Raw genomic sequence first — 27,448 nt, 5'->3', positions numbered from 1 at the left:
GTTCGTGCCCCGGTCTGGGAAGATCCCACATGCCGCGGACAGGCTGGTCCTGTGAGCCATGGCCGCTGAGCCTGCGCTCCGCAACGGGAGAGGCCACAACAGTGAGAGGCCCGCGTACCGCAAAAAAACAAAACAAAACAAAACAAACTCAATTCTTGAGAGGAGAACAGTGCCATCTGCTGGTTTCACTTTGCACTTGGAAAATCCAAATACCTGCCAATGCAATGCCATGCAATTTGGTATTTATTAAGCGCCGACTCTGTTCAAGGCGTTGTAATGCACCTCTTAGACACACCTGAATGAGCTCCTTTCTATATGAAGGTCACAGTCTAGAGGGGACAATTGACGCATATATAAAGCTCTTTGATCCAAGGTGGGCAGTACATGGTCCCAGTGGGATTCTATGGGAAAAAGAGTGGAAAGCCTGGGGCTAGGGCCAGCTTCGTGGGCTTGTGACCTTGAAAGTCACACAAGGCTCCGTGCTTAGCAGGGCCCTGCCTTGATTTCAGGCTCTGCTATCGCTGTCTTGAAATTCTTAATAAGTTTTGAACAAGGGGCCATATATTTTCATTTTGCCCTGGGTCCTACAAGTTATGTAGCCAGTCTTGCCTTGTGGAAATCTTGAAGAAGTTACTCTGTGAGCTGAGTTTGGAGAACAGGGCAGCAGTGGAGTAGAGGAAGAAACCTATTCTACCAAAGGGAAGGAGAGAGAGAGGGGCGTTTGATGTTAGATGGATTCAGGCTCGCAGCAGGGAAGACGTCCAAGGACAGTCCAGCAGCTGGAACTCAGAAGACGGGCCAGGGTTGGAGCTCTGAGGCCACAGACTTTCAGGTGGGTGCGTAGGTGGAACCAAGGGTCCTGGGGTGCCCTGAGGGGAGTGCAAAAAAAGACAGAGCTGCATGGCTGGGCCTGGCCTTTCAGGTCAACCTAGGTCCTTGGCTTCTAGGACTCCTGCCTTGTGGAGTGGTAGAGGAAGTTCTTGAGGGCAGGGCTGGAAAGGCCCTTGAGCCCTAACTCCCCATGTGATGTGCTACGAAACTCCTCTTAGCCTCTTTACAAGTGGCTTCCTGCTTCAACATCTTCCCGGAGCAGTGAGCTCAGACTCTCCTCGGGCAGGCACTCATGTCGAGGACATTTCCTATCAATTTGCTCTCTGCGTTCCTCAGCCAGGATCCACTCTCGGGGCCATGCCAGGCTTTGAACAAGCTTCTCTTTTCCCATCATTATGGGTTTCAGCTTGCTGATGGCAGAGGACAGAACTTAGCCAAGACTTTGGGGAGCCTAAGAGCAAAGCCCATTTCGCCCCCTTGGGAAATGTCAGCTGCTTCTTTTTCACGGGGGTTTCCATGTTCTAGGGGAAGAGTGTCACAGGAAATGAACTTAGAGTTCAAAGGAAGACCCAGAGGGGTGAGAGCTCTCAACCCACATTTCAGACCAGTTCTCCCCATTCGGCACCCCCAGGGGCTGGTACAAGTAGCTAGCACCTCTGAGATCTGCCTCATTGTTCCAAAAGCCCGACCCAGGACCCTCCCTGTAGAGCGTGGACTTGGCAGAGGGTGGGAAGGCTGGGCAGGGATGAATTTTGATTTGGTCCCTGGGCTCCAAGCAAAGAAGCTACTTTCTTGGCTGGCTTATCGCCCAGTTGATCCCAGGAGTTCTGCCTGGAGTTGTCTTCGGAAAGTTTTGTTTTGTGTCCTGTGGTTGCCCCTGGGCCTGGGGTGCCACTCTGCTTGAGGTGGAGGGATAGTTAGTAGGGTAACTTATCCCCAGAGGCAACAGGTGGTCCCCAGGGCAGGGACAGGGACTCAGGGATGCTGGCTGCTTCTGAACCCCCATTCCTCCTCCAGAAAGGGTCACAAATGTAAGCTATCTTCTCCATCTCACGTGTGGTCCTTTCCTCGGTGTGTACGGGGGGCGAAGTACACTGAGGCACCTCCCTCTGTGTGGAGGTGGGTCATACAGATCAGACTCTGCCTTGGATAGGACAGCAGAGCAATCTCTGACCCTCAGGACTGCATTTTACTGGGCCTGTGAGAGAAATGCCTGGGTAGACAGTTTAGATGGCAAGACCTGACCACCACACCAGGGACCTAACCAGCCACCAAAGTTGTGGACCAGAGACCAAACAGCCCGCATGGGTACTGTGCCTGGCTCCAGCCATAGGAAGAATAAGGAGGGTTAGGGCTTTGTATTGCAGGCTGAAACCCAGTACTCCAGGGCGGGGGCCCCATGCTCCAGAAGGGACTCAGTGCTCTGAGTGGGATCCAGTGTTCCACGTAAGACCTGGTACATCAGGGCAAGCAGGCCACGCCTCAGGAGTCCATTGCCCCTTGCCCGGATGTGTGAAACTATGGATTTCCTCTTCTAGGGGAAACACAGCTACCGGGAGGGGAAATGCTCTAGGCTTGGAATTTCACGCACTTTTCAGAGTGTGTGGAACTGTATGCAAGACACATAGAGAGATGGAGAAAGACAAAGATGGAGGGATAGGGATGCACAAATAAGAGAGATTTACAAAGTTACTGAGGGACGGAGAGTGTGTGATTGATTTAGAGAGTGAACCAGAAACAAAGACAGGGAAAGCCACACTCCTGACTGGACACAAAGGGAGCGTCACTCAGGTCGTGTCTTCCTAGCTGGAAAAGGATGAGTGAGTGACCCGTGTTAGACCCACAGGGACGGGTTTCTAGGGCGAGAGGCTTCTGCTGCTCGGGCTGCAGCCTTCAATTCCGCAGCACAGGGGCAGAGGGCAGGGCCCAGGACCCAGGAAACCGGCCGGGGATCAGGCCCCGCGTCCAGCCCGCGCCTGCTACGTCTGGATGAAGAGGTGGAAGTTGGTGCGTGTAAACTCGTGGTGGATGCTCTCCAGGAGCGCATCGGCGTCGGCGGCGGGCGCAGAGGCACCCGGAGGCCCGGACCGCACGCTGTACTCCGGGGTGTAGGTGAAGGAGAAGGCGCTGGGGTAGAAGAGGCCGTCGGCACGCACGAGGCTCACGGGCACTGTGATGGGTGTGCGCAGCCAGCGCCAGTCGCTGCCGAAGGCGGCTATGTCTGGTACCACGCACACGAGGGACCGCGGGCTCCTGGGGGCGGGGCATCGAGGTCAGGGCTGCAGTGAGAGTGATGACATGCATCCCCCCACCCCTAACCTGCTTCGTTCCCTGGGACCCATGGGAGTCCCCCCTCCTCATACCTGTACATGGTTTCGGCCTCCACTTCCCCGAACCAAACCTTGAGCCCCGCGTGGAGGTTTTCACCGTGGAGCTCCAGTGTTGCCACATCGCCCCCGCCACTCAGCTGGGGGAGGGTGAGACCAGGGGGTGTGGGAGAAGCGGTGGCCGAGAGCCCGCAGCCCTCCCTCACCTGCACTCCCACCCTCCAGCGCGGTCGGTATCCACGCCCGCCAGCGTCCCCCAGCGCGCGATTCACCTCCAGGGTGCTGATGAGGGGCACCGGAGTGACAGGCTCCCGGGTACACGCCAGGCTGGTGCTGAAGGAGAATTCCACTGACTCGGTGCCGATGATGGTCCAGCAAGAGCTGTCATTGAGCACCGCCTTGTTCGCCTCCTTGGGGCAGGGGGAGGCCTGGGGGGAGATCCGAGGGGATGGGGCAGAAGCCGCGGATGGTGGCTGTCAGCGCGTCCATCCAGCGCAGTGCAGAGGCTTCCGCGTTCCTAGCGTTCTGGTCCTCGGCTCTGCGGTTTACCTGCCCTGTGAGCTTGGACAAAACCCTTAAGTTCTCTCTTTAGAGTTAAATCAGCTCGCTGGACTAGCTGGTTTCTAAAGGTGTATTTTCTTAGAATTCTAGAATTCCATGTTTTTAAACATTGTGCAATTCTGTGCCCTAACATTCCAAAATTTAAAAATTCTTTGGGAGGGATTATTGCTGAATAATAATGTTATTTTCTACATGTTATGGTTTTCTCTCTTATGATAATATAATAGTTTATTTATATTTATAGTAATATATTATTACTATGATAATAATAGTAATTTTCCACAATTCTGTCTTAACATTCTACGATTCTAATCGTCTTTGCTCAATAATACTCAATACTATTACTTATTATTATTTTAATTTACATTCTACAATTTTATATCACAACATTCTATGACTTTAATATCCTTTGGGAAGGAGTATTGCTCAACACCATTATCACTATTTTGTCTACATTCTCTGATTCTGTCCCGATAGTCTACGATTCTAACGTTCCACGGGAGGCAGTATTGCTCAGTAAGTAGCAGCCATGATGCTGATGGTGACCTTACGTTCTACGTTCTCAGCATCCTGACTTTCTGGGACGCCTTGGTGCTGATATTCTCTGCTTCTCACCTGAAACTGCACCACCTTCTCTGTGGCGAGACATAAGTAGGTGCCACCTCCTCCTGGAGGACCACCTGGGAACTGGAATGCACACTTGTGCAGCTGGGAGATGGGCTCATCCACGTCGAGGAGTGCACACTGTTTAGCTACTTTGCGGATGATCTACAGCAAAAGGGTGGGAGGAAGCGTGGCAGCAAGTTGCCTGGGTGCCCACAGGCTTCCCTTCTCTCTTTCTTCGGTAGCCAGGCAGGACACTGGCATATTCCCCCCCACGCCAGCGCTCGACCTCCACCCAGCCCCACAAAGCACTGAGTATCCCAAGTGAGGATAGGTGTCATCATGCTTTGGGCTCTCACTCTCCAGCGCTGCACTTGTGGGTCACACCCTCTGTGTGGATCTGGGGGGACCCCTCCAGCTGTGCCCTTCCTTCCCATACCATTGGAGGTAGTGTGATGCCCGTGACCGTGCAGATCAGCTGCACCAGGGAGCCGTAGTGGACATAGCCCTCTCGAGGCGGGAAGTCTCCCTGGGAACAGTGTTCATCAGCTGGGAGTAAAAAGAAGGAGGGAAGGAAGGAGGGTTTCAGGGGTTCCAAGCTTCTGCCCCAAATCCCACCCTTCTTGCCTCTAGCTCCACCTCACATTGCACATGGGTCTTATGGGCAAGGTTGGCACACAGGAAGGCAGCTAAGGCTGAAGATTCTCAGCCTGGAGATGTCATTTGTGGCCATCCTTGCGAATGTCTGCCCCCTGGGGTGGGGGCTGAGTTGAGGGAAGGGGCTGGACACTGGAGTCTGAATAGCTTGGATCAGTCACCAACTCATTGGGACCTTTGGCAAGTCTTTTTGTGTTTCTGAGCCTCTGTTCCATGGGGCAAATTTTACTTTCCTTGAGGAGTTGTGAAGATTTAAAAAGGGAATGCATGTGAAGTGCCCAGCCCCAGGCCTGCTGGTGGGATTACCCAGGTGGAGAGTGAAGGCAGCCCACTGGCGCGCACTGGCCACGAAGTCCCCATTCTCCACAGAGAGGTAGCGCGTGGAGACCGTCTGGGAGCGCAGGCGGTTGAAGAGGGAGACCTTTGAGCCCGAGGATATGCACACTGTGAGGGGAGGTGGAATCAGTGCCCCTGCCTGGCTTGGTCCCTTGGACTTGCCAGGTAAGTTCCCATCCTCTGTCCCCTGAGCCAGTCTGGCTCAAATTCCCAGACACACTGGGCATTCATATGTCACCGCTATTTATCTAGCACCTGCTGTAGTCCTGCTTCTGTACCTTTGTCTGGTTCTTTTTGCTGCCTGGGCATCCTTCAGTTCAATAAACAGAATTTTATCAAGTAGTTACTAAGTGCCTACTTGGTGGCTGGCACTGTGCTGGGTACTGGGTGCCAAAGGGTGAATTAGACCCAGTTTTGCTCTAGAGGAGTTCACAGTCTCAGAGGGGAGACAGGGAATAAATATAAAATTTCCATATGATATAGTGAGGGCTGGCTGGGTTAAGGAGGGCTACCTGGAGGAGGTTATACTCTCAGCTGGGAAGCATGAAGTAGGTAGGAGTTGCTCAGGGGGCTGCGTAAGCAAAGGCTGCGTGGTGTGAAACAGCAGTACATTTCTAGGGCTTGACATTGATCTCTTCCAGCCTTTTAACACGGGCTCAGAGCAGCCACTTTGTTTTCTAATTGGATTTTGACCACCTGGGGAGAAAGCACTGGGTCATCGCCCTCTCTCCCCTCACAGCGCTAGGCATACTGTTGGTGCGCAATGTATACTTAACCCAAGTTCCTATCCATTGCATAATGATGATAGCTGATGCTTATTTTGTTTCAGGTACTGTTTTAAATGCTTAAAATGTGTTAGCTCTTTTGCTTCTCTTAACAACCCTCGGAGGTAGATAATATTATCTCTACTCAAGAGAACAACTCCCTCTAGATCACACAGCTAGCCAGTGGCAGAGCCAGGATCGAAACCCAGGCCGCCTGGCCCCAGAATCTGCACTCGAAACCATCACACTACACCACTTTACCCCTGCCTGGCCCTTTCCTGACACCAAGGGCCAGCCAGAGCACTGCCTGGATCTGAGACATTCTTCAAGGTTTTTAACAGACAGTAAGGTGTAGGGGTGGGAGCTGGGCTTCACAGTCACATTGACTCAAGTTCAAACCCTGGGTGGGCCATTTTCTAGCTGGGAAAACTTAGGCAAGTCACCTGAAGGTGACAGGCCCAAATATTTCTTTTCCTCCTTCCTTCCTTCCTCCCTCCCTCCCTCTCTCTCTCTCTCTTTCTTTCTTTCTTCCTTTCTTTTCTGGCCACGCTGCATGGCATGTGGGATCTTAGTTCCCTGACCAGGGATTGTACCCGCGTGCCCTGCAGTGGAAGCGCTGAGTTTTAACCACTGGACCGTCAGGGAAGTCCTAGGCCCAGATATTTCTTAAATGAATGCATGAACGTTCCAAACCTCATTTTCCTCATCGATGACTCACCTTACAAGGATGAGCATCAAACAGGGTGATGTATGTATATACCTGCCAAGAAAGTCCCCCGTCCCCTACTTCTCCCTTCCATCTTCCAGCGAGGGTAGCAGTGATGTTGTCATTGTCATTCAGGCTTTGTTTCCTCGTATTTTCAAAGCCATCATCCCTGGGATTTGTCACTTGGCATCCAGGGCAGTACTTATCTCAAACTCTCTCTTTGATCAGCTGTGTGTGTCTCTCTCCTCTGCTAGGCTGTCCGTTCCTCCAGAACAGATACTTGCATATACATCAGGCACTGGATAAATATTTTTAACTGAATTTCCCCTGCCCTTTCATCATCACTTTTTTTTTTTTTTTTTTTTTTTTGCAGTACGCGGGCCTCTCACTGTTGCGGCCTCTCCCCTTGCGGAGCACAGCGGCCATGGCTCACGGGCCCAGCCGCTCCGCGGCATGTGGGATCTTCCCGGACCGGGGCACGAACCCGCGTCCCCTGCATCGGCAGGCGGACTCTCAACCACTGCGCCACCAGGGAAGCCCTCATTATCACTTTTAATCTGTCTTTGGCTCAGCACCTGCCGACCATTTTGGGGACCCCCCAACCTCAAGTCGGCCTCTGTCCCCTTCCCTCTGCTCTTGCCTCTCCAACTTTTCCCATTCCCCGACCTAAGCCACACACCTACTTACCCAGACCCCGCCCCCTTCCGACTCAAACTCCACCTCTCCCACTCTGACCCCAACCCTACAATCCAGGCATCTCCCCCTCCCCCCTCCCAAACCTAGCAGCTTCCAGACCAGGGGCACCTCCCCGCCCCGCCCAGCGGCCAGGCTCCACCCCGCTCACGATCGGTGTTTTTCAGCGACTGCTTCTTCTGCGAGGGCTTGGAGATGACCTTGATGAGGCGGCTGTGGAAAGTGCCCAGCTCCCTCCCCCCTCGGAGCACTAGCCGCAGCACCAGCCGGAAGTGCTTCCTCTTGTCTGCGTCCGAGATATACAGGGTCTTGGCGCAACCGAATTCCTACAGGGTTGGCGGAGATGGGTCGTCTCACCCCAGCCCTCAGTCCCTGGATGAACTGACTTTCCCCAGTTATCTGACGTCCGCCCCGTCGGACGTGACATGAAGCTGCACGTCCAAGCTCTTGGGCGCACCCTCAAGGCAGAACCCCGGTCTCTCGGCATCCTCACCTATCTTTTGGCTTCTGCAGGGGAGTAAAGGAGCCCCCCTGCACCAAAGAGAGAGGCAAGGATGGGAGCAAGAATCGAACCCCCTTCCCATGCGCTCTCACCCTGGAGTCCGGCTGCTCTTCGAAATTCAACTTCTGCGTCTCGGCAGCGCTGCCGGACGCGCCGTCCAGTCCCATGTAACCGCAGACGATGGGCCCGGTCTCCCCTGCCTGGTGGGCTGGAAAGGGACGCGAGCGGGCTCTGGAGGGACTCAAGTGTCAGGCAAGCTTAGTTCTCGCCGCCAGAGGGCGCGTTGAGACTGCGACTGAGAACCGCCCCGCTCCCGAGCCCTACTGAGGGTCCCCTTACAGAGGGTGGCGCCCGGCATCCCTGGAGTCCGCCCTCACCTTGGCCCTGCACTGGCTTCACCCTCCATCCGGGACCTGCGAGGTAGACACAGGGCGGGGGGCAGAAGAACCTGCGGAGACATGTAAGCGCTGGACTCGTGTATCCATCTCCCCTTGACTGTCCTGTAGGCGTCTCAAAGGTAGCAAAGACCAGACAGAATCCTTGATTCCCCCCACACACACATCTTTCTCACCGCTCTCCCCAGGCTTCTCCATGACTGTGAACCCCATGAACACCCGAATCTTTCTTTCTTTCACATTCCTCATTCAATCCATCCGTAAGTCCTATCCACTCCCTTTAAAACATATCCAGAATCCACTGACTTCTCACCACCTCCACCTTAGTCCCTACTGCCATAGCTTTTTGCCTGGACCTCTGCATCAGCCTTCCAACTGGCCTCTCTGCTTCCACTCCTACCCGCTTCAACCTGTTTTTCACACAGCAGCCAGAATGTGTTTTTAAAAAAATTTTTTTAGACTATGTTACTCATCTTCTTAAAATCCTCCAGCCGTTTAAATTCAAAGTCCTCACATGATTTGGCCGCTGCTTGCCTCTCCAACTTTACTTCCTGCAATGCCCACCTCTTTCTCTAATCCCAGCCACTCTGACTTCTTTTGTCCTGGAACAGGCCAAGCTAGTACTGTGTCAAGGTCTTTGTGTTTTCTGTTCCTTCTAATTGGAACACGCTTCCCTGTGATCTTCTCATGTCTGGCTCCATTTTCACATTCAAGTCTTAGTTCAGATGTCACCTCCTTAAAGGGTCTTTCTACCACCTTGACCTTGCTAGCTAAAGTACATCCCCGCTCCTCAGTTTCTATCACCTTTCCTGGTTCTATTTCCCTTCTAGCTCTCACCACAATCTGGAAGCCTCTTGTTTACTGATTTGTGAGGAGTTTATTGTCTGTCTCTCCCACACGACAGTGAAGATGCCAGGAGTGCAGGGACCATAGCTGTCTTGTTCAACTGTATGCCTGGTGCCCAGCAGTGCCAGAGAGCCTGACACATGATAAGCACTCAGTAGGTAGTTGTGGAATGAAAGAATGAATGAATGGGTGAATGAGGGAGTGAATGGGGACTAGAGATTCACAGGGAGGTTCTGCTATAAACCGAAGTCAGGGCTGATGGTGGCTGAAGGAAAAGGCCCCTGATTGGCCAATAGCTGAGCCCTGAGTCCTCTCCAGGTTCTAAAAGACACTAAAAAGGGAGGGGCACACAGGGCAGAAGGTCGGGTCGCAGGGACCTTGGAGGGCCACTGAGGGACCTACCGCTTCTCATTTCCATATGATTTCTGGGCCACCTTGGCGTGCAGGATCCGCACCGTCTGCTCGCACTGTTGCTGTAGGCACTGGCGCACACCTTCCCTCAGGACCGCGGCGGGCTCTGGGGATGACCTGGGAGTGGGGACAGACCGGCCGCCCACAGCAGGGAGCGTCAAGGGGCGAGGTGGCATAGCGCGCCGAAGGGGGCAGGTGGAATGCAATGAATGGGAGGAAGGGACTGTTCTAGGTCTGCCCCCTCGGGGTCAAAGAGAAGAAGCCTTAGGCAAGGGAGGGGACTTGGGTGCAAGCTGTGGGCTAAATATTTGGGTTGCGTGGTGCTCACTGAGGTCTGCCTGGAGCCCACCCGGGACCACCCAGGCGCCATTCTGCAAGTCTGGCTCCACTCCCATTGCAGCCTGGAGCACTGGGGAGAGGCCCCAGAGCCACAGAGGCCCCGCTTGTGCCGGTCTTGTGATGGAGGCAGAGTTTGTGAGGGCGCCTGGCTTCCCTGCACCCTGGGGGGACCCACCCTGGTGCAGTCTTGATGGGGGGGGGAGCTTTTGCTGGACCCCTGGACCAGAGTGCTCTCTCGCGTACCTGCAGATGCCTGGGAAAATGGATGGGCCCCCAAACTCTGTGCCCAGGATCCTGGGGGAATATTTTCGTCTTTTCCAGGTTAAAGCAACACTCTCAGCCCCCTTTCTCCCAAGAGAAGGTGCGTGTTGCTGTCTTAGCTTTCCTTCTCCTGATTACAGGGCCTCCATCGGCCCTGTGGAGTGGGCCAGTTAGAGCCTAGGGGCCTGGTGGCGTCTTCGCCTGGGAGTTTTGATGGGTGAGGGTGATGGGCCCAAGACCTAAGTAATTGCAGAGACCGTGGAAAGGCGTCGGTGATGGCGGAATTTGAGGGACTACCAGGTGGGGCCTGGGAAGAGCAATGAACCCTGAGGCTACCCTCTTCGCAGGATCAGAGTGCGGGACCTCTCCCCACCCCTGGAGGGGACGGCGGGGGATAAGAGCCGGGCCGCGCCCTCGGAAGCGGAGCCAAGCAGCCGGCGGCCGAGCCAGGCCCCGCTCCGCCCCTTGGGGCTCTCCCCGGGGAAGGGCCTCGGAGGCTTCCAACGCATTCCAGCTGCGGAGAGCGTAGCCGCCCAGCCTCCAACCGTAGCCCGATTCCGGCCCCGCAGCTGGCGTCTGCGGCTCCAGGGGTGGCGGGAGCAGGGGGCGCCGCGCTGGCCCCGCCCCAGCCCTTGGAGGAAGGGGAGTCGCTCCCTACCAGTGGGAGGGGTCGCGGCCCGCGTTCCCCCTCCCCACCCGCCAGCCCCCGGGTTAAATGCGGCCGCCGCCTCCGCTCGCTCCAGCTGCCTGGCCGTCCGCACCTCGGGCACGCTTCCTGCGCCGTTACCTGGTCCAACTGTCCGGGAGGCTCCGCCCGTCGGCTCCGCTCTGCGGCCGCGCCTCCGAGCTGTCCGGCAGGCTTAGGTGAGTCAGAGGGCCTGGGTGCGCTGAGGGGTCTGCGGGGAGCAGGCATCCAGCCAGACCAGGCGACCATATTTAAGCGCGGCTGCACCGCCTACGATGCCCCCGTCCGACCTGCTGTGCCCTTCCCCACCTATGTAGGGTCCTTTCCAAATTGAGGCCCCACCAGCACGGCCGCCAAAATGGAGAGGGGGGGACTTTTTCCCTGACCTCCTCCCTCCAGGAACCTCCCCCCCCGGCTCCCCCCCCCCCCCCCCGCCGCTCCCCGGAACGTCCTCAAAGTGTTTATTCTTCAGCCAACCCTTGAGGAATTATTCGCAGACCTCTCCTCCCTCAAGAGTCCACTTTCCCCACCCTAAGGGCATTTCTTCTTAAAGCTATGATTAACCGCCTCAGAGGCGCTCTGGGTTCTAGTGTCAGCTTTGTCACCTTGCCACGTTGCTGTGTGACCCGGGCAAGACATTACCCTCTCTGGTCCTGCTTTCTTCCTCTGTAGAATGAGGGGTTGGAAAGGTGATGAACTTTGAGGCAAGGACTATTTCGACTTTCTAGGATTGGGTGGAGGTGGGGCGCCAGGCGAGATGTTGGCTCAGGCCAAGAGCAAGATAAGGGGAAACTTAATCAAGGTTTGGGGGCTCAGAGGCTTCTGCAGGTAGGAACGGATGGGAGGCAGCGAAGGCCCCTGTGCCTTTACCCTCATACTCCGCAAGGGTGCTCGCCTGCCTTGACTGTGGCCCAAGCTGGAGAAGGCATTCCACACCCTCCCACCTCCAGCTGGCACATCTGGCTTAGTCACCCTCCCACGATGGGTCCTGCCAGAGGGATTTTTGTTCCTCTACCAGGCCTGAAAGGCGAAGACGGTGAGGATCCAGGACGGGAAGGGCGCCTGTCGCTCCCTCCAGGCACCCGACCTTGCTCAGAATAGGACCATTCACGGAATTGGGGAGGGGGCGGGGCTGCGGTTGGATTAGGGTCAGCTGGCCCCCTCTGCCAAGAAACAGAAACAGAAAAATGGCTAACACAGCTTCAGCAGGGGGTGCGGGGGTGGGGGTGGGGTAGGGACCCAGGGAGCGAATGGAAGGAAAAGAGGTGACGCCTAGGGGCCAGGTTGCCAGACAGCTCAGAAGGGAGAAGGGAAGCCAGGAGTCCTAGGTTCCTTTGCAGCTCGGCGGGCCACCTTCTTGGGCCTCACTTTTCCCATCTGTATAATGGGAGTCCTTCATGACTCTCAAGGGGCGTCGCCAAGGGCCGCGGGAGAGTGAGCGCTCACCTGCCCCCACAGGGTCCATGGCTGCGCTCCGAGGCCCGGGCCGGCTCGCGTCCGGGGCGCGTCCAATGCCACTGTCCCCGGAACCCTGCGCACTTCTGCTCTTTGGCCCTAACGCCGGCTATATTCTGCCCGGGCCTTATCTCCAAGGCCCTGGGGCTCCCAGCCCCCTATTTGCTTTGGGCAGGGGCACCTGCTGGGCAGATGTGGGCTTCCCACGGCCACCTAGCCAACACAGCCAGACGCGCGAAGGCGCCCCCTGGCGGCCTCTCCTGAGAGCTGGCGGGAAGGGGCGGCGCCAAGTCGCGACTTCATCTGCGTGGAGGGTTTAGACCAACGCGATGCAGGCCTGCAATGGGGCGGTGCCTGTTTGGCTGTGGGGTGGGTTGGGGGGGGTGGGCGGGAGGACAGTCACACAGAGGCGCCTTGTATGCAGAGAGGAGGGGGTGCGGTGGGGAATCGTTTCCCTCTGCAAAGGTTCACGCGGGCTGGTTCTCGGAACCCCGCAGGCGTAGGATTGTATCCTGGTGCAGCCACTTTCTTGCCGCGCGACTTCGGGTACTAGCGCTGAAGTTTTCTGAGCCTGTTTCCTCATCTGTGCGATGGGAACAACAACAGCCTTAGACCCATAGAATTGTCGAGAGGGCTCAATGAATGCCACGATGCATGAAAAACGTTTAACATCGTGGCTGGCATTAAGGAAAGGCTTTTCCTTTTTATTTTATTTTATTTTTAATATTTATATATTTAGCTGTACCGGGTCTTAGTTGTGGCATTCAGGATCTAGTTCCCTGACAAGGGATCAGACCCAGGCCCCCTGAATTGGGAGCGCGGAGTCTTACCCACTGGACCACCAGGGAAGTCCAAGGCTTTTCCTTTTTAAATTCTGTATCTTTTTTTTTTTTTTTTTTTTTTTGTATGTGTTGGGTCTTCATTTCTGCGCGAGGGCTTTCTCCAGTTGTGGCGAGCGGGGGCCACTCTTCATTTCTATGTATTTACTATTCTGCAGTTCTGCAAAGCAGAATTCCTTGTGTTTCCAGCAATCTCACCGTGATGAAATTTTTTTATTACGAAAAATTTCAACATACACAAAACTAGAGAGATTAGTAAAATAAACCCATGACCCTCCTCCCCCTCAAAATGCCCATCACCTAGAATAAGAACTCTGCAAATTCTACTGCTTTGCTATTTTCCTTCCTCCCTTCAGGCTCTGATACCCCTGTTCTCTGTTCCCCGAGGGCGATGAGGGGGCGTCTATGCTCGCAGCTGCCCATGTTCCTGCTCCTTCTCCAGCCCTGGGAAACCCAGCTCCAGTTCGCAGGTGAGCCAGAACCCAGCCCTCAGAAGCAGGGGGAGGGGAGCAAAAGCAGGTTCTCCATCTGCAGCCAACTGCCTGCTGGGGAGAGCAAAACAAGAGCTTTGGAACCATAGCGCTTGGGTTCGAGTTCACAGCTTCAACTCTCTGGGCCTCAGCTTTCCCATCTGCAGGATGTGGCTTGGAGGTACCCAAGGTGGGCTCATGCAGAACTGTCCAGTTGGTGTTTAATTTTTTTAAGTTAATTGGAAAAAATCAGGAGATTTCACATAAAAACCCTAATTTTGGGCTTCTCTTGAAAAGACCCAAGATCTGCCAACATGGGGTTGGCAGATCTCACGGCTGCAAGGCAACATTTGTCTGGAGCTGCCCACTTTATGAGCTATAGAGGCTCTCTGGGTCCTCCGTCCTAACCCATCACATTCACTCATTTATTTATATTTATTTATATTGCCTGCCTAACTCCTGTAGGCATTTGAGTTTGCGACGTCCCCCGCCCTCCTTGCAAGTGGATAACACCTCCTCAGTATAGCCCTCAGAGCTGTAGGATAGAGATTTGGTGCAGTCTCCCAGTCCAGGCCCTCCTCAAATGCTGCGTGAGTGGATGGAGCTAACCTGCATTTGCTAGGTTAAGACTGTGCTGGGCGCTGTTACACCGTGAGAGCACCATTCCGCCCTGGGTTTCTGTGGGGTTCTCCCGGGACGTGAGGCTTGGCTAACCTAGGAAAGTCCTCCCCGATCTCCTCGCAGGTCCCAGGTGCCGTACTGGGCCCCTGGATTTGGTGTTCGTGATTGACAGCTCGCGCAGTGTGCGCCCCTTCGAGTTCCAGACGATGCGGCAGTTCCTGGTGAGCCTCCTCCGCAGCTTGGACGTGGGGCCCAACGCCACGCGCGTCGGCGTGATCCAGTATTCGAGTCAAGTGCAGAGCGTCTTCCCGCTCGGAACCTTCTCACGCCGCGAGGATATGGAGCGCGCCATCCGCACTCTAGTGCCACTGGCGCAGGGCACCATGACCGGGCTGGCAATCCAGTACGCCATGAACGTGGCCTTCAGTGTGGCCGAGGGCGCGCGCCCGCCGGAGGCGCGCGTGCCGCGCGTCGCTGTAATCGTGACCGACGGGCGGCCCCAGGATCGTGTGGCCGAAGTGGCGGCGCAGGCGCGCGCCCGCGGCATCGAGATCTACGCCGTGGGGGTTCAGCGCGCTGACGTGGCCTCCCTGCGCGCCATGGCGTCCCCCCCGCTGGACGAGCACGTCTTCCTCGTCGAGTCCTTCGACCGTATCCAGGAATTTGGCCTTCAGTTCCAGCGCCGGCTGTGTCGTGAGTGAGGGGAGCGCTGGAGCGAGACTCGAACTCTCCAACCGCTCGGATTCTCATTCCCACCACAGTGAATCCTATCCCCCTCCCGGCTGGCCCCGCCCACGCCATCTTTAGCCCCTCCCAACAGGCCGTGGAGTTGCCCTGGCTTACCGCGGGTTGTGTGGAATTCCAGCTCTGCCCATTTTTGCTCAAGGCTTCGCCCACAAGGAGCAACGTTTAGCGTGCCCGCGTACCTTGATGAGCTGTTGTGGTTTACCACAGGCTTAATGTCTAACTCCAAAACCGCCTCTCTACACAAGAAGCACCACCCCTCAAGGCTGAGAGCCATCGCCCACTCCGGGCGTCAAGCCCCGCCCACTTGGGGATGACCCCTCCCCCTCTCGTTTTAGCCCCTCCCACAATGCTGCAAGATCTGTTCTCGTCACACCTTGAGTTATGCCGCTTACCTTGATTTAGCATCTCTCTTCTTCCTCTACTTTACACCGTATAGTCTTCCCTTATCCCACTGACAGCTCTGGCCCCGTGCTCCTGTCTTCCGAGCCTATTCACAGGGGCCACTGAGGACCTATACTTTCCCTAAGACCTCCCACCTGTATTGGCCCCTCTCAACCAAGTCATATTCCATCTAAAGACATCCTTGAGCATGGGGTCTGCTCTGACCTCATTCAGCTCTCTCTTGTTGGAGGGTTCTCCCCATCTGTCCCCTGCTGATTCTACTCTTGTATGTCCTCAGGAAAGGACCTGTGTGCTGAGGGGGGACACGGCTGCCAGCACCAATGTGTCAGCTCCCCCGGCACGTTCCACTGTGCCTGCAACCCCGGCTACCGGCTAGCAGCAGATGACAAGAGCTGTTTGGGTGAGAGCTACCCCCACCCTCCAGTCTCACTGCTCCTGAGCCTTCTGTGGCTCCCCATTGGCCTAGCATCAGTACAATGAGTCTGGAAGGGCCTTTGGAGGTCAAAGTCCAGCTCCCTCACTTTACAAGTCTAGGAAAGGGAAGGTGTCGCTTGGGGTCATGTAAATCCTTGGTGGGACCAGGGCTAGAAATCTTGACCTCACAGAGGTCATACAGTTAATACAGTTAAGTGTATTTTCTATAGCCTTGTCTCCCCCCTCTTTCAGGCTCATCTCCTACCTGGCTTCAAAACAGCTCCCAAACTTGTGTAATTTCACAGGCATATCCTTACTGTTTCTGTTACTTGACAGAATTGGGGTCTCCATACATCTCCTACATTCCCCACCCCCATATACGCTGCTCATTCCTGCTTCTGCATCTCAGTTCTTTCCGGGCTGCTCACCTGGGCTGCTCTTGCCACTCCTCTTTGCAGCTGCAGATCTCTCAAGGCCTGGTTCTTCATGTTTGCTTTCTGAAAAGCTATGACACACAATGCCTTGCTTATACAGTTAGGATTTTTCCCCCTGTGTATGTATGTCCAATCCTTTGATCATAACGGCAGCTGTCATTTACTGTATGCCAGGTTAGCATCAGACATTAAGCTAGGAGTGTTAGTTACATGCATCATCTCTCAAGCTCACCACATTCTGGAAAAAGAGGTCCTGTGTTTCCAATAACCCAGATGTCAGCTGGGGTCTTCTTGTTTCTGGGGCTTAGAAAAGGCTGGCGTGAAGCCCCATTTGATGACCTGTGAACATTCAAAACCCTTCCCAAGATCTCCGGGAATTCCCCAAGTGCTTACATTCTGTGGTCACCTCCAGCTCTGAGCTTCTGCTGAATTCAATTTATGGGTCCTCGCGCAGTTTCTCAGTCCACACATGCTGTTCTCGTCCTGTGGATGTAACTCAGCCTCTTCCTTGGTTGACACACTTGTGCACACAAGGGCGTGTATATGTTAAGTCGCGCATACGTCTATTTTACTAAAGATGGGGAGTGGACAGAGGTGTGACTTACATCTAAGTGAAGTCAAACATACACACAGAAAAAGAAACACCCATTATTTATAATTGAATATTAGGCACCCTTGATCCCGAAAGTCCTCAGTCACCCCTCTATAGGGGATTTTCCATTGGCAAACTCAACCCACAGTAAATCATCTCCACACCATCTCTCTTGTCCTTTTTTTCCTCTCTCCACTCCCCATCTCTTTTCTAGGAACCCCACATTCTCACACTTTTATGCAGGGCATCTCATCTCTCTCCAGCCCCTATTCCCCAGCTCAGCTCTAGGCCATATTTGCACATCGAAACCATGAAGATACTCAGCGCGGCAATAGTTCACCCTCCTCAGAAGGCAGTTGTAAATAACAACTGTTCTCTTCCATTATATCCCCATTTTGCAGATGGGGAAATAGAGGCTCAGACGGGTAAAGTGGCAGAGCCTCACTAACTCTGGTCCTCCTCTGTGAGTTAGTGAACATTTTGAGGGCAGGGGTCCTGTCTTCTACAACTGTGGATTCCCATTCTTATGCCTGGCTCAGTCATGGGCCCACTGGGATACATCTGGAGCTTGAATTGGGAGGGCCGCTTGGCTCAGTAGGAAGGGGGCCTTTGCTTGGAGGAATTACAGAAGCCTGGGTACCACGCCAGACTTATTAAGTCAGGATTTTGGGTGGTTGGGGTCCAGGCATAGGTATTTTTAAAAAGCTCCCCAGGTGGTTGTGCTGTAAGGGCTGACAAGGGCAGCCCCAGGGCATAGCCTGACCTCACCTCTTCCTCAGCCCTCGACCTGTGCACTGAAGGGACCCATGGCTGTGAGCATCACTGCGTCAGCTCCCCGGGCTTCTATTTCTGTCGCTGCCGAGCTGGCTTTGTACTCCAGCAGGACCAGAGGAGCTGCAGGGGTGAGCGAACCCCCCCGATTAGCACCTGGACCAAGGTCTCTGATGGCTCCAGGCAGAAGTGACATCTTGCTGTCTCTTCCTTCCCACCAGCCATTGACCACTGCAGCTTTGGGAACCACAGCTGCCAGCATGAGTGTGTTAGCACCTTTGGTGGGCCACGGTGCCGCTGCAGAGGGGGCTACAACTTGCTGCCCGACGGCAGGAGCTGTCAGGGTGAGGAGGGGTCTCCTGCATTTGTGCAGAGCGACGAGGGATCTTAGCTGGTGGAGTCCACCCTGACTCGTTCTGTCTTGTCTCTCCTTTAAGCCCAGGACCTTTGCAACGGCGTAGACCATGGATGCGAGTTCCAGTGCGTGAGTGAGGGCTTCTCCTACCGCTGCCTGTGCCCTGAGCGGTGGCAGCTCCAGGCAGATGGCAAGAGCTGCAGCCGTGAGTTATGGGTGGGAAGGGGTTCTGTCTGCCTCTGACCCACTGCCCACGTTCTGATTATCCTTGACTCTGTCCTGTCCTTGCTGTGGCCCAAGAATGTGGTATGAGTGTGTGTGTGTGTGTGCGCTGGTGGTGGTGGAGTTGGAGGGTGTGCCATGCCCTGCCTCCATGTCTTTCCCCTCAATCTTCTACCCTGCTGCCAAGGTTAACTTCAAAAATACATATTTGATCACATTTCTCACCTGCTCGAAAGCCTTCTGTGGCTCACCAGTGCTTACAAAATAAAGATCAAATGCCTTACCCCTGAGTTTTTCAAATGGCGGGTGTAACCACAGTGGATACACAAATGCTGGGTGTAACCACAGTGGATAACAAAATCAAATTAGTGGGTTAAAAACTAGAAATTTTTTTAAAAAGAGAGAGAGAAAATAGAGTTTACTGCATGGATGTAGAAAGAGTAAGTATTGTTTCACGAAACTTAGTTTTAATTATATGTGAGTATAAGTGCATCATGATGTATTGTTACATTATTATTATTAATTATTATTTTTTTTTACTGTGGGTTGTGGTCAAATTTTTGAAACCACCGCCTTAGGTCATTATAATCTAGCTTGAGCCAACCCCATCAGCCTGTCTCCTGACAAACTTGAACATTTGAGCCATACTGGCCTGCCCATTCCCAAACGTGTCCAGGGCTCCCAGCTTCCATGCCTCCACACACATTGCCCCCAACATCTAGAATGTCCCTTCATGCCTTGGAGAACTCCTACTCATCCCTGAAGATCAAATCACATGTCACCACCTCCATGCAGCCTTCCTCACTAGCTCCAGGAAGAATGAATTACCCCTACCTTGCTCCCTGCAAGCCCCTCTATTCAAGCACTTTCCTTGATGGTAGCAAATGGCATGCCTCACTGCTCTGCTCTATCCTGATATCCTATGGGTCAGGATTATGTTTCATTTATTGGCGAACCTCCTTCAGGGCCTAGCAAGGTCCCTGTCTCAGAACAGGGGAGGCAATCTTGTAGAGTGATTAAGAGCTTGGGTTTTGGGGTCAGACAGACCTGGCTTCAAATCCTGGCTCAGCCACTACTAGTGGTGGAATCCAGAGCAAATAAATGACTTTATCCTTCAGAATCTCAGATTCTTAGAAAATGGGGATAATACCCAAGGTTATTGGGAGAATTGAGAAAAAATATATAAAGCACCTAGCCCAGTGCCTGGTACATGGTAAGCTGTCAAATAGTAATGTTTTTGTTTTTATTTATTATTGTTAGTAGTGGTAAAGTTTAGAATTCTGTCTGATACATAGTAGATGATCAATAAATGGTAGCTATTGTGATGATGATGATTAAAAAGATGCTTTTAGCAGGCTTGTGGTAAGCGCTTAATAAATGGCAAAGATTATAATGATGCCACCGATGATAATAATAATTATTATTAGTTAGCACAGTGCCTGGCATAGGAAGGACTTCACACATAGTATCTGTTATATAATAAATGTTTGCGAGTGAATGAATGAGCAGGTGGCTGCTGCCAGCCAAGGATCTGATCCCTTAATCCCAGCTCTTCTGCTCGGGTGGGCGTAGGGTGCCAGGAAGGCCACGTGGACCTGGTTCTGCTCGTCGATGGCTCCAAGAGCGTGCGTCCGCAGAACTTCGAGCTGGTGAAGCGCTTCGTGAACCAGATCGTGGACTTCCTGGACGTGTCCCCGGAAGGCACGCGCGTGGGGCTGGTGCAGTTCTCCAGCCGCGTGCGCACCGAGTTCCCACTGGGCCGCTACGGCACGGCGGCCGAGGTGAAGCAGGCGGTCCTGGCTGTGGAGTATATGGAGCGCGGCACCATGACCGGGCTTGCGCTGCGCCACATGGTGGAGCACAGCTTTTCAGAGGCGCAGGGCGCGCGGCCCCGGGCGCTCAACGTGCCCCGCGTGGGCCTGGTCTTCACCGACGGCCGCTCCCAGGATGACGTCTCAGTGTGGGCGGCGCGCGCCAAGGAGGAAGGTGGGCTTGGCGCGGGCCGCGCTGGCCTGAGGTTGGGTTGGATGCGGGGAGGCGGCTTTCCCGAGACCTAGGGTGCCCCCTTGAGTCCCTCGACGCTGCAGGCATCGTCATGTACGCCGTGGGCGTAGGCAAGGCGGTGGAGGAGGAGCTGCGAGAGATCGCCTCGGAGCCAGCGGAGCTGCACGTGTCCTACTCCCCCGACTTCAGCACCATGACGCACCTGCTGGAGAACCTCAAAGGCAGCATCTGCCCGGGTGAGCACATCGGTCTCGGGACCCCTCCCCTTCTCTCACTGCCTACCCTCCGAGATCTCCCGGTCCTATTCGTTCCCGCCCCCTTCGTTGAGTGACAGACAGGGGATGGGCTCGCTGGACAGAGCCTCTTTACTCAAAGTGTAGTCCGTGGACCGGCAGCAGGGCTGTCACCTAGTGGTTTGTTAAAACTACAGCATTTCCAGCGCTCTCTAGACCTACCGAATACAGTTTTGCACTTTGACGAGACCCTCAGGGGATTAGCATTACGTTAAAGTGTAAGAAGCACTGGACTAAACTACCTGTTCCCCAAATTAGTGGGCGTTCAGAATAATTTGGGGGGAATTTTTTCAAAGGCACGTCCAACTCAGCATTGGTGAGGGGAGCCACATCATAAGCCCTTTACCTTGTTGGGATTCAACTTTACAGACCTGGCAAAGCGGCAGGACTGGGTGTGTTTCAGGTACACAAAGATGTGTATTAAGTATATATATTTAATATATATTTATTTCCTTGATTTCCCCATCTGCAAAGTTAGGAGCCTTTCTGGACCTGTTATCAATACCATTGATAAACATGACTTACAGACTAAGATATAACTTTTAAATCATAACAGCAACTCTGTATTGAAGGCCAAGTGCCAGGCATTGTACTGTAATATTAAAAATGGCACACGTTTACAGAATTCAGTGAATCTAAGATACCATCCCTTGTAAGATTCATTATTTTCTATACTGCTAAGAAAAAAAGGATGCCAAATTTAATTGTAAGGCAACCAATTGGATTTCAGAGATGTTGAAATGTATGAGGAAATAGACTTGGATCAGTGGGTCTTTTAAAAAAATATTTATTTATTTTATTTTTTATTTTTGGCTGCGTGGGGCTCATGGGATCTTATGTTGCAGCGCACAGGCTCTGTAGTTGTGGCACACGGGCTTATTCCCCCCCTGCCCTGCGACATGTGGGATCTTAGTTCCCCCACCAGGGATCTAACCCCATGTCCCCTGCATTGGAAGGGGGATTCTTAACCACTGGACCACCAGGGAAGTCCCCTGGATCAGTGGTTCTTAAACATTAGTGTGCCTCAGACTCACCTGGAAGGTTTGTTAAAACACAGATTGTTGGCTCCAACCCCAGAGTTTCTGACTCAGTAGGTCTGGGGTGGAATCTGATCATTTGCATTGCTAATAACTTCCTAGGCGTTGCTGATGCTGCCGGTTCAGGGACCACACTTGGAGAACCATTGGCCTAGTTGAAATACCCTATAAAGTGTTTCCTTGCATCAGGAAATGCTCTAGATCTGCACGCTCCAATAAGGTAGCCACTAGCTACATACACCCATTTAAATTAAATTACATTAAATTAAATAATTTAGTTCCTCAGGTGCACTAGCCACATTTCAAGTTGAATAACCACCTGTGTCTTGTGGCTACCGCACTGGACAAGGCAGATACAGACCATTTCCTTCACTACATAAAGTTTCATTTGGACAGTGCTGCTGTGGACTCTTGCTACTCAAAGTGTGGTCCACAGACCAGCAGCAGCATCACTTGGGAGTTTATTAGAAATGCAGTGTCTCAGCCCCTTCCCTGTTAAGAACAAGAATCTATATTTTAACAAGATCTGGTGATTCCAATGAGCATCAAGGTTTGAGAAACCTTCTAAGATGTGTACACACACGAAAATCACTGAATCCTGAGCACCGCCGGACGAAAAGGTGTTCTCATTGTATCCATTTTTACAGGTAAGGAAACTAAGGCTTAGAAAGGTTGAGGGGGTTTTCCAATATCTCACAGCTACCTAGCTGGTACTCATCCCAGGTCTGTCCAAATCCCAAACCCGAACACTCAGCCGTAGGCCGGGTGGAGGGATATCGGAGAGCCTCAGCCAGGGCTGGTTGGTCCTCCTCCAGCTTCTCACTCCCCCACTCTCTGTGCCCGGCTGCCAGAGGAGGGCATCAGCGCGGGGACAGAGCTTCGGAGCCCCTGCGAGTGCGAAAGTCTTGTGGAGTTCCAGGGCCGCACGCTGGGGGCGCTCGAGAGTCTGTCGCAGAATCATATCCTTTGGGTCCAGGGGCGCGGACTGGAGGGGAGAAGGGACCCCCGCGAGCCCCGGTGGCTTCCTTAACCGCTCACTGGCCCAGCTGACGGCGCGCCTGGAGGATGTGGAGAACCAACTGGCCACCCAGAAGTGAGGGCCGCGGGTGGCCCGGACCCGGGCAAGGGGGGCGGCCCCGCGGACTGGGCCCCCTCGTGCGCCTTCCGGGCGCTGGGGCCGGGCAGAAGCTGGGTCCCCCAGGCTTGGGCTGTCGGGGGGGAGGCGCTGGCGGGCTTCCAGCGCTGCGCTCGAGCTGGCCTCGCCTGGACCAGAAGCCGGACTGCGGGGGATCGTGGGAGGGGATGTGGGGGACGCGTGCTGCGCTCAGTTCTTTGTAGGATTTCTTTTTTTGTTTTCTTTTTCTTACCAAAAAAAAAAAAAAGAAGAACAAAAAAATCTGGTTTCCACGGGGTCGGTGTGCGTGTCTTGCTGTGCCGCCAGGCGGAGGGGAGGCCAGACGGAGCGCGCTCCGGCGGCGCCCGGGCGGCGTCTCCTCGGAGAAAGGCGCATTGTGCGGGGGTCGGGCCGGGGGGCAGGGGACCGGGAGCTGCTTCCCCCCGCTTGTTTATTCAGCTGAGAACAGATGGCTCCTTATGCAGGCTGCAGGAAGGGAGGGGGCTCCACGGGTACCCTGGGGGTCTGGGCAAGTCTGCGCCCCTCCATCCCCCAGCGGATCGGACACCTCGCTCTCTGGCCGTGCCTATCTCCTGGTGTCCCCGAGTCTGGCTCAAAAACTGTTCGAACTGGGCGGGGCGGGGGCGGGGGTGTTGGCGCGAAGCGGGAGGCGGTAATCGAATCCCCTAAAGGGACGGGAGCGGGGGAGGATAGGTGAGTTTCGCCTGGATTTTATCTCCCTGCACTAGATAGGAAAAGGAGGGGGTGTCAGCCAGGACCTCTGGCCCAGAGTAGCCTTCCCAGCCTGTGTTTTACCTCCAAAAAAACAAAATAAAAACGAATCCTCTTTAGGTAAAGAGCACAAACTGGTACAATTTCCCAAGTGCAAAGATGAAAATACTTCCAGTCCTAGAGTGATTATGGGCAAATTACTCTGGGTTTGTTTCCTTATGTGTAAAATGGGGATTGAAATCGTTATGCCCAAGGGTGATGGTGAGAATGGAGGAAATTATTCTAAGGCATCTGACCTTGTGCCTGGTACTACGTATTAGGCTCTCAGATGGCAGCTTTTAATTTTTAATAGCTAACATGTTTAGTCTTGGGCATTATTCAAAGTGATTTGCAGGTATTTTCATTTTATCCTCACAGCCTTGTGAGGTAGGAATTATTGCCTTTATCATTCCCTTTTACAGACAAGGAAACTGAGTCAAAGAGAGGTTAAGTTTCCCAGAGTCACATGACAAGTAAGAAGATGAACCAGGGCTTCCCTGGTAGCGCAATGGTTAGGAATCCGCCTGCCAATGCAGGGGACACGGGTTCGAGCCCTGATCTGGGAAAATCCCACGTGCCACGGAGCAACTAAGCCCGTGCGCCACAACTAGTGAGCCTGTGCTCTAGAGCCATGAGCCACAACTGATGAGCCCGTGTGCCACAACTACTGAAGCCCGTGCACCTAGAGCCTGTGCTCCGCAACAAGACAAGCCGCTGCAACGAGAAGCCCGTGCACCACAATGAAGAGTAGCCCCCGCTCGCCGCTCGCGCAGCAACAAAGACCCAACGCAGCCATAAATAAACAAATAAATAAAACAAATAAAAATGATTTAAAAAAAAGAAGCTGAACCCGTGTGTTTTCATTTCCTGTGGCTGCTGTAACATCACCACAAATTTAGTGGCTTAAAAAACACACAAATAGTTTTTGAGGTTAGCAGTCTAAAAGGGGCTGGCAAGGCTGCATTCCTTCTGGAAACAATTGTTTCCTTGCCCTTTCCAGCTTCTAGAGACTACCAAATTCCTCTCATCACCTCAACCTCTGCTTTGGGCATCATACCGCCTTCTCTGACTCTGACCTTCCTATCTCTGTTGCATAAGAACCCTTGTGATTATACTGGGCTGACCCAGATAGTCCATGATAATCTCTCCATCTCAAGCTCTTCATCACGTCTGCAAACGCTCTTTGCCATGTAAGGTAACATATTCACAGATTCCAGAGATTAAGTTGTGGACATCTTTGGGTGTGTGCGTGCGTGTGCATTATTCTGTCTACCACACAGGGCTTGAAGCCAGGAGGACAGAGCTCAGAGCAGGCACTTCCAAGCACGCACATGCCTGGCCCCTCACTGGCCATGGCGAGGAGGGAGAAAGATGATTGAGAAAAGCCCCCGAGTTGGGGGAGCCCAGGGCTGGAGGGGGTAAAGTCCACCTGACTATAACAGAAAGAGGACCCTTCAGGTGAAGGGATGGAGCAAAGGGCGGGTAAGGAGGGAGAAATCACAGAGGAGGGGACTTCCAGCCAAACCTTAACCTACAGGATGACAGGATGATTGAGGTCTCACCTGGACCTGAGGGTCAGATGAGCAAAAGTGCCCGTCCAACCCCTTTGTTTTGCGGCCGGGAAACCAGGCCTAGAGGGCAGAGTTGTCTGCCCAAGATCACAGTGAGAGAACCGGGGGTCTGACTGTAACAGGGACTTCAGCGATGGGGTGGCACTGAGGCAACGGTGAGGCCTCCTCCCTGGAGCTGGCCAGGACTGTCTTCCGTGGGGTTTCTTTTCTCACCTGCTCTTCTCCTGTAATCTCTACAGTAGCCACTGGATGGCGCTTGGAGCTCTGATTTGGAGTTGGGTCCCAGAGCCCTTACAGGCCTTGGGGGCTGGCACTTGTGCTGAGCCAGGCCTGCCCTTCTCCGAAAGACCCTCCTCCCCCTTCACACCCCTCCCCCGACTCTGGCGGACCCTACCACCCCAGCCTAGAAGCTGCTTCATTTCCTAGGCAGTGACCACACACTCCTGGATTGGAAGACCAGCCCTGCTATTTACTAACTGTGTGTAGGTATTGACAAGGGCTGGTTCCCTTGTCCATTTCCTGATTCTCTTTTGGGGAGGCTGCAGGAGGCAGAACTCCTTTATCCACTCTTTGGAAGCTAGAATGTGGGCATGAGGGCACAGCGCAGCTGTTAAGGGCACAGACATGGGAGCCAGACTGCCTATCCGAATCCCAGCTCTGCCATGAGCTGTGTGACCTTAGGCAAGTTTCTGAATTTCTCTGTGCTTCTGTCAAAGGAGACCCAGTTTTCTCATCTGTATAATGGAGAGGATAGTATTCCCTATGCCACTGGGTTTTTGTGAGGATTGAATGAGATAATCCATTTTATATTCTTAGAACTCCGCTTGGTACATCGTATGTACAAAATGCACCGCTGGGGTTTAATAAACTCTATGCTTTCTCCTTGGACTATGAGTCTTGAGGGAACAAGGCCAAGGTTCAGGGACAGTTGGGAAGTCATTCAAGGCAGTGCAGTGATAGTACAGTAAGTCCCCTACGTATAAACCTTCAAGTTGTGAACTTTCAAAGATGCAAACGTGTGTTCGCATGTCCAATCACGTAAGTTAGTTCATGTGTCTGGCGTACATTGTCCATGCATGCATCCCGTACAAGTGGTTGTGCTTTTGTGAACTTTATTGTACAGTACTGTGCAGTAGCCCAGGATGTCTGGAAGCAAGCGTAAAGGCAGCAGTGTTGTAGCTGGTACTGCTAAGGAGTGCCAAGTGATAATGATGGAAACAAAAGTGAAAATAATTGAGAGAGTGGAGCCACAAGAGGAAGAAGAAGTAACTGAAGAACCCCAGAGGTTCACAACACAGGAAGCGGCAAGGGAATTTTCTTTATTTGAGGAGGCACTGTTAGTTTTTTGTTGGTTTTTTTGTTTGTTTGTTTGTTTTATAAATTTACTTGTTTATTTTTGGCTGCGTTGGGTCTTTGTTGCTGTGCACGGGCTTTCTCCAGTTGTGGCGAGCAAGGGCTACTCTTCACGGTGGTACGCGGGCTTCTCATTGTGGTGGCTTCTCTTGTTGCAGAGCACGGGCTGTAGACACACGGGCTTCAGTAGTTGTGGCACATGGGCTCAGTAGCTGTGGCTTGTGGGCTCTACAGCACAGGCTCAGCAGTTGTGGCGCACGGGCTTAGTTGCTCTGCGGCATGTGGGGTCTTCCTGGACCAGGGCTTGAACCCCTGCCCCTGCATTGGGGACAGGCGGATTCTTAACCACTGAGCCACCAGGGAAGCCCGGCACTGTTAGTTTTTGAGTCACAGGACCCGAACGTAGAATGGTACACGAAGGTTACAGCAGCCATTCAGAATGCGATCCAGTGCTACCGTGTCATCTATGAAGAGAAAAAACGAGCTACCACCCAGACATCACTGGATCACTTTTTCAAGGGGGGAGATAGAATTGAATCCAGCAAGGAAGCAGAACCTAAGCCATCAACGTCAGGCGTGAGTGAAATGGCAGCTTGCCCTCCGTCTCCTGTTGCTGACGATCCTTCGGCTCTACCATCTCCCACCTCCTCTCCCTCCTCCAGTCAGTAACTTTTCTTGCCTGTTCACCCGATGCCAGCCCCTGTATGCCAGCTGTTGTACTGTACTACTGTACTTTTCAAGGTACTGTACTGTAAGGTTAAAAATGTTTTCTTTATTTCTGTGTTTGTTTTTTATGTATTATTTGTGTGAAAAGTATTATAAACCTATTACAGTACAGTACTATACAACCGATCATGTTAATTGGGTACCTAGGCTAACTTTGTTGGACTTATGAAAAAATTGGACTTAGGAACGCACTCTCAGAATGGAACTTGTTCGTATGTATGGACTTACTGTATTGAGAGTCCGTTGATGGAGCCCTAACCAGATGATTCTTGCTGGTGACCTTGGCCGATTTTCTTGGTTTCTTTTATTTCCACAAACTACCTGATATCCTGGCAAGGCT

The 27,448-nt window shown here is 53.3% G+C and overlaps 2 protein-coding genes and 1 long non-coding RNA gene across 10 annotated transcripts; 1 reads left to right on the top strand and 2 right to left on the bottom strand.

The window, feature by feature from the left end:
* Nucleotides 1-167: 167 nt before the first annotated feature.
* On the bottom strand, nucleotides 168-12,382 carry RBPJL (recombination signal binding protein for immunoglobulin kappa J region like). Its single transcript, XM_033841008.2, has 12 exons — nucleotides 12,364-12,382; nucleotides 11,020-11,167; nucleotides 9,624-9,749; nucleotides 8,358-8,428; nucleotides 8,073-8,188; nucleotides 7,630-7,804; nucleotides 5,286-5,423; nucleotides 4,762-4,871; nucleotides 4,335-4,487; nucleotides 3,431-3,586; nucleotides 3,195-3,298; nucleotides 168-3,084 (listed from the first exon to the last, which is right to left on the bottom strand). The coding sequence occupies exons 1-12, from the start codon at nucleotides 12,380-12,382 to the stop codon at nucleotides 2,811-2,813; spliced, it is 1,590 nt and encodes a 529-aa protein (XP_033696899.1). The 3' UTR covers nucleotides 168-2,810.
* A 1,023-nt stretch (nucleotides 12,383-13,405) lies between these two features.
* LOC109551338 (uncharacterized) lies at nucleotides 13,406-15,341 on the bottom strand. The gene is made up of 2 exons (XR_002178100.3): nucleotides 15,146-15,341; nucleotides 13,406-14,988 (listed from the first exon to the last, which is right to left on the bottom strand). It is a non-coding gene; the product is annotated as an uncharacterized lncRNA (long non-coding RNA).
* Nucleotides 13,575-26,430, top strand: MATN4 (matrilin 4). Of its 8 annotated transcripts, none has more exons than XR_012326365.1 (10): nucleotides 13,575-13,681; nucleotides 14,426-14,995; nucleotides 15,729-15,851; nucleotides 17,671-17,793; nucleotides 17,884-18,006; nucleotides 18,100-18,222; nucleotides 19,812-20,225; nucleotides 20,327-20,479; nucleotides 22,098-22,204; nucleotides 22,620-26,430. XR_012326365.1 is itself a non-coding variant. In XM_004322040.2 (10 exons), the coding sequence occupies exons 1-10, from the start codon at nucleotides 13,603-13,605 to the stop codon at nucleotides 22,668-22,670; spliced, it is 1,875 nt and encodes a 624-aa protein (XP_004322088.1). In that variant the 5' UTR covers nucleotides 13,575-13,602; the 3' UTR covers nucleotides 22,671-26,430. The 8 variants fall into 8 exon arrangements, 4 of the variants coding, with proteins under 4 accessions (XP_004322088.1, XP_073649135.1, XP_073649137.1 ...); XR_012326364.1 differs by lacking the exon at nucleotides 22,620-26,430 and adding an exon at nucleotides 22,425-22,533 and having other exon boundaries at nucleotides 22,098-22,220; XR_012326363.1 differs by lacking the exon at nucleotides 22,620-26,430 and adding an exon at nucleotides 22,425-22,533 and having other exon boundaries at nucleotides 20,833-22,220.
* The last annotated feature ends 1,018 nt before the right edge of the window (nucleotides 26,431-27,448 follow it).

This window comes from Tursiops truncatus, chromosome 15 (genome assembly GCF_011762595.2).
Source record: "Tursiops truncatus isolate mTurTru1 chromosome 15, mTurTru1.mat.Y, whole genome shotgun sequence".
Taxonomy (NCBI): Eukaryota; Metazoa; Chordata; class Mammalia; order Artiodactyla; family Delphinidae; genus Tursiops; species Tursiops truncatus.
Note: the sequence above shows the minus strand (reverse complement) of the source record. Positions and strands in the feature narration are given on the sequence as shown.